The 8,679-nt window shown below is 29.9% G+C and overlaps 1 protein-coding gene across 1 annotated transcript in view; it reads right to left on the reverse strand.

Annotated features, from left to right (window-relative positions):
- LOC106464596 (LON peptidase N-terminal domain and RING finger protein 3-like) overlaps positions 1–8,426 on the reverse strand; it is a 43,249-nt gene extending 34,823 nt beyond the window's left edge. The window contains exon 1 of the mRNA XM_013924751.2: positions 7,644–8,426. Coding sequence (XP_013780205.1) covers positions 7,644–8,085 — 442 coding nt within the window. The 5' untranslated portion in view covers positions 8,086–8,426. The remainder of the gene's footprint in view (positions 1–7,643) is intronic.
- Positions 8,427–8,679: the final 253 nt, after the last annotated feature.

Raw genomic sequence — 8,679 nt, forward strand, 5'->3', positions numbered from 1 at the left:
CAAAAATACTTTATTAGAAATTCTCATTTTTTTCTGTACAAAAGACTTGTGTTTACTGAAAACTTGCCAAATTTTGTGAAAATACATAAATCATATCATATCAGAAGATGTAGCAATACAATCATACCACAGCTTCAAGATATGATATTTGTATCATATCACCATACCTTTATGTTATGTTAATAAATATATTCTAAAGCCAGTATGAAAACTCTATGTTTGTATGAATCAGGCTATACATGTAGTACTATAACATACTTAAGGAAACATCAGCTACGAGTCATTACAGGCTTGAACAGCATACCCCAATGATATATTAAAAACTCTATGTTTGTATGAATCAGGCTATACATGTAGTACTATAACATACTTAAGGAAACATCAGCTACCAGTCATTACAGGCTTGAACAGCATACCCCAATGATATATTAAAAACCCTAATTGGAAATATAAGCTTTATCTGTTCATATAGCCCAAACTCTACCACAAAATCTCTATACAAGCTATTTCTACACATTCTGCAGCCAGTGTTTATCTCCAAGAAAAAAATTGATTTTAGTCATAGTAAATTTCATGAAATTATGCGATATTAGCCAAAATAATAAACTAAAACTTATAGTGAAAATAAGATAAATATAAGATATAAAATGAACGTAATTAACACAGCTTGAACAGAGAGTTCAATCAGCATATGATAAAATTTGAATAAAATTAAAAATCACTTTATGTAATTATAGCTAATACTTTTAGTTTCTCTGAACTAAAGAAATCAATCGGTAGTAAAAATGCTTCTTTTATCAACTTCATTAGCATTAAACTTGTAAGTTGTTACAAATTTACGATTTCCTTTAGGATGTTAATACAGTTTTTATTTATTTATTTTTTTGTTTAAATGTACAAACCTAAACAGTTATCTTAAGTTTCAAATTACATAGTTGGTGGTACTCTGCCAAATAAGAAACGCTATATTTGCACCATAAAATGACTCATTGAAAGCGGCTTAAAAACACAAGTTTATACTACAGTGATAAACTGTAAGCATTATAATAACACAATCCAAAATTTTTTTTATTAAAAACAACTTGTTACACTGCCCCATAAGATTATTAACAGTAGTATTGTTGTGCGTGTTTTTCTATTGTTAAGCACAAAGCTACACAATGGGCTATTTGTCTTTTCTACTTTGCTGATTATAAACCATCGGGTATTACGAAGTTGTAGCAAAGCAATACATTTCATACATTTTACATCAAAGAAAAAATCAAGTCAAAAAAAGTTTTATAATGAAGCCATTAGAAAAAAGCTTTTAAGAGATATTTTAAATAAGAAAAGGGAAAAACTAAGGTGAAACCTCATAATTTGGGAATTGGTGATCCAATGTTCGCAACAAACGATATCGAAATGGACGTGACAACTGCCTACCAGACCTCAATGATCGCAACAACTGTTGTATAAGATTCAAGCAAGGTTGTTTATATAACAGGTTATGTGCGCGTCCCAGGGCTAAGTGTAAAACTCTTTCGTGCAATAACATTTGGCATATTATTCTGGAAACGTACCAATCACAAGTTGTTAGATTGATAAGTTAAAGCAACAACAAGTGTGCTCTGGCCTTTTCCTTATATTTATCATAATTCTTATTCAAATAAAAAAATAGAAAACGTTAAACAACATTTAATGCTCATTGTAACTTTTTTTATGTTTAAGTTTTCACGAGGAGATTAATGTAATTTTCAGTTGTTCGAACATCATAATTGCTTGTTCATGACACATCTTAAAACCAATGTGAAATCATACACCATTTGAAATAAATAAGATATTATTGTCGGTATCTCAGATTCCTGTAAAATGGAGATAAATATGTTTACGGCTCAGACAAAACGGGTTTAGATTAAAGAAGGTTATATTAATTTAGTTTTGTACACACGTGTACTATAGAAACTTGTTTAATCAACTATTATTACTAACAAGTATATTCAATAACCTGCAGATTTTCTGTAAAAGCACAAACTTAGATTTTCTTTGCATTTTTCAGTGAATAAGCTACAAAGCAAAACACCCACAATTTATGTACGTTTCCTTACAATTTAAATAATTTAATCTTTAAACTATCTTTCTCTTACCTTCATCAGGAAACAGATGATTTCTTAAAACAAATGCTTACGATACGAGTATTCAGAATCTGATCATGGCCAGTAAAACTTTGTTGGTGAAAACTGACTTCAAAGTTGTTGTTTTTTTTTTTGTTTGTTTTTGAGAATGCAAGTAACTACACTTAGAAAAAGAAATCTTATCGAATCATTCTCCATAAAAAATTCAAAAGACCCACTACTACAGAAAAAGGAATTTTGCTTTCATTTTCACGTCTACGTAAAAACTATAATATCTGAATTACTACTTATGCCAAATTTAAAAAATAAACCGAATTTCAATATAATGAAACAAACAATAAATAACAACATTCCACCATTCTTAAGTAATTCGACTGGATACTCTGTGTTTGAATTTATAGGTTTTCCTGATAAGCTTGTAATCCACATTCTAAAAATGTAGATATATTTGTTTATTCAGGAAATTTGCGCAAATCTGCACAACGGCTACGAGAATGAGCGCCAGCCGTTCCTAATTTTGAGCTGACAGACTTGAGGGAAGGCAACTAGTGAGCAACATTCACCGCCATCTACCTTTTTTTTTTACTTTTTTTTTCTTATAACGCTCCCACTGCTCCAAAGTGAGGAGCGTATTTTTTAGATAGCGGAACGCGAATCAGGACCCTCACATTTACAGTCCGGCACGATGACCACTAGGCCACACACAGTATGAAATCATAAGTTTTGGTTGAATGCATTCTTCTTCATACTGCCATAATTTTAAAACATGTTTTACTCTTTCTTTTCATGTTACACTGTAATCCTGACTACGACAACTTACCTTCCTCTAAGATTACATCTTGACTTATATCGCCTCACATTTTCTTCTTTATCTAATTGCACTTGTAAATCGCATATACTGATATTTTCACCAGTTTTGATTACTTGTCTAACCTCTGATATCACCGATGCTCATAATATTTTTATAAGTACACAAGAAATAGAATACTAAATACATTAAAAAACAAAAAAGTAAAACAATCGGGGAAATATCGCCGCAATAACGTTAATAGAATCAAACATCAATGAAATATTCTAAATTTAAAATTTCAGTGAATCTAAACTCCAATGTGGTTAACTCCCATGATATCGTTGGTACTACTTTAGAATTATCAGCCGTGTTATGAATATTATTTACACGACAAAAACTCTCCAGTCTGGCTACGGTCGTTAAAGTCCATAATTAAATTTTTGAGGTATAATATCTTACACTTACAGTAGAATTAACTGCTATACTTTGAAAAAGTTAATATATTATAATAATACTCGGTATTTTCCGTTATTAAAATGCGAGCGCACATTACTATCTAAATGCGCAGTTGCGTACACTTTATATAAACAAATGTAAACATACTTTAGTATTAGTAATAGTAGGAGGATAGCTAAATCCTCGAGCACTCACGTTTTTTTTGTTGTTTTTTTTTTCAGTTCCCCCCAAAAATTACCGAATCCAAGTTAGTTTAATAGACATTTTGTACCATAACATACTAAAAGCTCAACAAATTTTAAAAGGTCTAACGCTGGGTCGTAGAATATGGTTATAAATATAACTTTATTTATTGATAGTAATACTAATAGTATTAAGCACGGTACGTTAGCCCTAACTAAATCAAAAGTAAAAACGTACAAGTTAACTTTTCAAGTAACAGTAATAATTTATCTCTATCGTATATACTGTAGGTAGGCAGTACGCAATAAAGGCTTATCTAATGTTAAGCCTAAGACAAGTGGACGTATAAGGCTTGGTGGTTGCGATTAGAATTATTTTGTAGGATTCTAAAAATCCTGTATTTAAAAACGTACTGTTACAAAAATATACTAATTTGACAGCAAATGTTTTGCAGGTATCTAACCACAGCACATGAAAGTTTCCAACAGTGAAGACATTAAACAGATACACTAAAAACTACAAATACAATACTTAAAACTTGTTTTCTCTCTTCTTTATTACTTTCTACTGGTTTGGTGACTTTACTCTTCAAGAATCTATAATAAAAACATCAGAATACCTATTTTCAATTAAACATAAACATTTCAAAATATATAGATATAAAATACAGTCCTTACATATATTGAATACATTAGAATATACTCAAAAATAAATTAGTTTAAGTGTTACAAATATACTTTCACATCTTTTATATCCTTTATCCATGTACTTAACAATATTATGGTCTTAAAGCTGTGGAATTATTTCTGGACCAAAAAGAGGAATAAATTCATCCCAGGTTTAATACAGATTTTGATCTAGTCTTAAAATTTTTTTTTTTCACTTATGAGGAATAAATTTTCCATCAAATTTCTGGTACAGCAATGAGTATAAATGTCATTCCAAAACAAGCTAATATCACTACGAGATTTTTTAAGCACAATTATTTGATATATATTAATTAGAGGATAATTTTGTAGTTTATGTAAAAGAATTTTGGAAAATATTTTTAGACTATTGTTCTATGATATGGAACGATACTCAAGATATTAATAAGTTTGTTGTGACTTTAATGTCATAAATAAAGAGATTAAGTTTATACGAGTAATAAGAGTGCTTTGTCCTTTATAACTAATCTGGCCCAAGAAATGGAGATTGTAACTGATATATTTTAGAAACTAATAAACTCAAATCAGTATGTAGGTTTTTTTTAGTAATAATCTCACACAAAATATTAAGTGTTACAGTAAATGTTGAAAGTAGACTATATTGTTTAGTTTCCAAATAAGAAATGAGAATTAATAGATTAGTAGGAGTTAAAACAAGTTTTAGTTCAGTGTCACTTTTCAGAAAATGTTATAATACAAGGTTTAGAAATTGCTAAGAATAACTATTTTTGATAAAAAAAAAAATTCTCTGTTGGTTAAACAGATAATTTAAGATTAAGGATGAATTTACACAAATTTCATGTTAGAAGTCTAAAAAAAAAGCACAGTATATGCCAGCAAACATTTCAATGAATGTATTTTGATAAAATTTAAAATTGTAAATAAGTGCCTTATTTTCATGTGTTCCCTTTTCTGGTATTATAAAACATACAAAATTAATTTTCCAAAAATACTTTTTTTTTGGCACCACTTTAAATACAGAGAAGTAGGAGGGGAAGAAGTAACAGTAGTTGGGTTATGTAAGTTGGAACTGTGCAATGGTAAAAACTATTACTAGGAATCACAGAAAGGACAATAAAGAGATACATTTTTCTATTAACTGTCAAATATTATGGAAATAAGCAGCTTTTCTATAACAACAGGAGAAAGTGTAACTTAGATAAAGTTTTAATAACAAAATTTTAAAGGATTAGATGAGAAGTGAAATATATTTGGTAAGCATAAACTAATTTATTTTTGAGTATATTCTAATGTATTTAATTTAAATAAGGCTTGTATTTTATGCATTGTGAAAAATATTTATATAATTCAGGTTACTTATGTTTCATTGAACAGTGGTATTTGAACATCATTATTACAGATTCTCTGTAAATTAAAATTCTGGATATTGACCTTTGGAGTAATAATACTGGAAGAAAATAAAAAGGAGAAAAAAACAGAAGAGTTCAATTCTAGTAGTGTTTTGGTATATTTCCACACATACATATATATATATATATATATATATGTATGCAACATTGCATTGATTACTACTGTTGACTCTGCATTAGACCATGAACACAATCAAGGTAGCTTCCTTCCAATTTTCTTCTTTTATGTGGGTACACTTTTGTATATATTTATAGTTTTGAAATTTAATAACAGAAAAAACAAATCAACCTTTACAGTAATTAATGAAAAACTGTCATACTGTACAAAGTTATAGCTGTTCAGTATTGTATTTATTTTAACTCTGACTTAAATTACTGACCCCAGCTAGTCTGAACTTTACAACTATATCTGTATCCTGACCTACTCCAACTTCCTTTAAAAATAAATTAATAAATAAAAATCACATAAAACTAACAAGCATATGGTTTTATAACTTGTTGCAAAAAACACACATAAGTGATACTATAAATAATCTGCAAACAACAAAACTTTTTTCAAATTTAAAGTATTTTAAGAATTTTATAAATACCATAAACTGGGGTACATTGAATATTTTTTTTACTTTTTTGAAAATTTCTGTTTATAATTAAATGTACTATGTTTCTTTATGTTTATTATTGGTACTAGGGATCCAACTGGGTCTTATGGGTCTCATTACATTTTGCAACAATATGTTATTTGTGTCTACATGTATACACTATTTATCAGTTGCTCAAAGAAAGGGGCTACTTTGAACACATTTCCAGTGACTGTTTAAAGAAACCCGAAATTGGGGTTTCTCCGAATGGCTAGAGGTCTTTTGAAACATATGTGTCAATGTATGCAATCAAAATAGTGTTTTATAACTATAGTTGCAATGCAAATGTAGCATTATAAAAACACACACAAATATATAAACTTATAAACATGAACACTGTGTACTAATAAACACTGCTACAGTGACTGTCCACTAAACTGGGAATTTCACATGAACTTCTCCTCAGTTACTGAGAACTTAATGCACGGTCACAATCCAGTTTCAAGAAACATCAGTAATCCTTCTCTATCTTATACTGGAACACTCAAGACTTTGATTATTTGCTCTAATCCTAAACACCCCTCTTCACATATGTGGAGCCATACAAATTTTAATGACACTTTTAATAAGGGCTGCATGAATATGGTAGTAACTGTAATTTGAATCTGATGAGGATGTTACTCTTCCATTCTTCACCTTAAAGTTTACCAAGTAATACTGTCCACTTACCTGTACTATTACAACCTTATTATTGACACCATACTTGTCTCCTCACCATTCTCATTCTGTTCATAATAATAACCCCTATTTGATATGTAACTACACAATTAATTGTTTAACATGGTAGGATAGCATGTTGTAATTAATAATGTAATTAATAAACAGATAAATACTCTATTTTTTAACTACATTCTAAAAGCTTATATGAGCTTGCTTATGAAAACAACATTAAATTTAAATACTTACAGTTTGAAACAATCATTACATGAAAGCCATCATCTAAGTTAAAAGTTGAATGTGACAGTAGTATCAATTGACCATTGCATTTGCAATTAAAACCAACCTAATCTCAAGAAAGATCCTGAACATTGTAAAAAGATATAAAATTGCAAGATAACTTTTCATGGATACCAAAAATAACTACAAAGTTTTCGAAAAAATATTTTCAAAGCTGCCCGGTTTACAGTGATCACTTAAACTATGTAATAAAAGTTAAATCCATAATAATTAATACGTGAGACGTGAGTTTATTTCTAATATAACTACAAGTTATAACATGAGATGACAGGTTAAATTATTTAATATATTTAATTAACTTTAAAAATGGAAGATTATAGGACTCTTGTTTAGAAACTATTATTACTGAACATAGCTTGAACTTCATTATTATATATAATTAGTTTAATATTTCCTTTACAAGTAAAACAGAAAATAGCATTAAAACTCACCCAATTCATGAGCTTGCGTATACTTTTCAAGGGCTAATTCCACTTTACCAATGAGAAACAGCTCATTTCCATCACATCTTAATTTTGCTGACTGCAATGCATTTAACCACCATTTTTCTATGAGAGTCGAAACGGTCACATTAATTTTAAGACTTGAAATGTAGTTAAAAGTGTGAGTTGCCCCACAAACATTACATGTAATTAGCATATTTTCTTTAATCAAACATTTTCTACAGAATGTGTGTCCACATGAGGCAGTGACAGGCTCGAAAAAAATATCTAGACAGGCACAACATCCCGCCAGATCCCCGATCTTTGACAACGTTAAACTAGGACGTCGACATGACCGTTCTTTGGCTATTTGAGTTAGAGATTCTATAATACTTTCTAAATGATCTGGTGGTGCGGGCCCACACTGACATGAATGGGAATTTACTTCCATAGCTTCCTGAAATCTACTACCTTTAGCGAGCTTAACACTAACCAATACGCCTAATAGTAGCAGTAATACTAATTGTACTTGTAATAGTAACACTAACACCTAGTAACTGCAACTTGCAAGTCTGTGGTTCTTATTGTAGACCCATGTTCTTTCAGTTTCATTGCCCTTTCGCACATGTCACTTGCTCGGCATAATCATGATTTGTACAATCTTTTTATCATCACCATTATTCATTATCTTTATGTTGTTAAATACATTCACCAACTTCAACAAACTTCATCTACAGCGAAGACAAGATTACCCAAAATTTAAAACAACCACTTCCAAACTTCCACATCGGCCAATGCGTTTTAACTCGCTTATGTAACACAACGTGTACGAGGCGAGTGTATAACAATCACGTGATCACCAAGTCGCGTGCCATTTGTTGTCACGTTTCTGACGTTCACATCTAGTTTATTGCCCTTGGCAGAAATGCTTTTGTTCATTGACTTAGTCTATTTTTTCACTGTTCAAATATTAACATACATGTTCTTTATAAAATAAATATAAGCCAAAAGCATTTATTCCTAAACGCATTCCTTTCCATATTGA

This window comes from Limulus polyphemus, unplaced genomic scaffold (genome assembly GCF_000517525.1).
Source record: "Limulus polyphemus unplaced genomic scaffold, Limulus_polyphemus-2.1.2 Scaffold1699, whole genome shotgun sequence".
In the NCBI taxonomy this organism is placed as follows: Eukaryota; Metazoa; Arthropoda; class Merostomata; order Xiphosura; family Limulidae; genus Limulus; species Limulus polyphemus.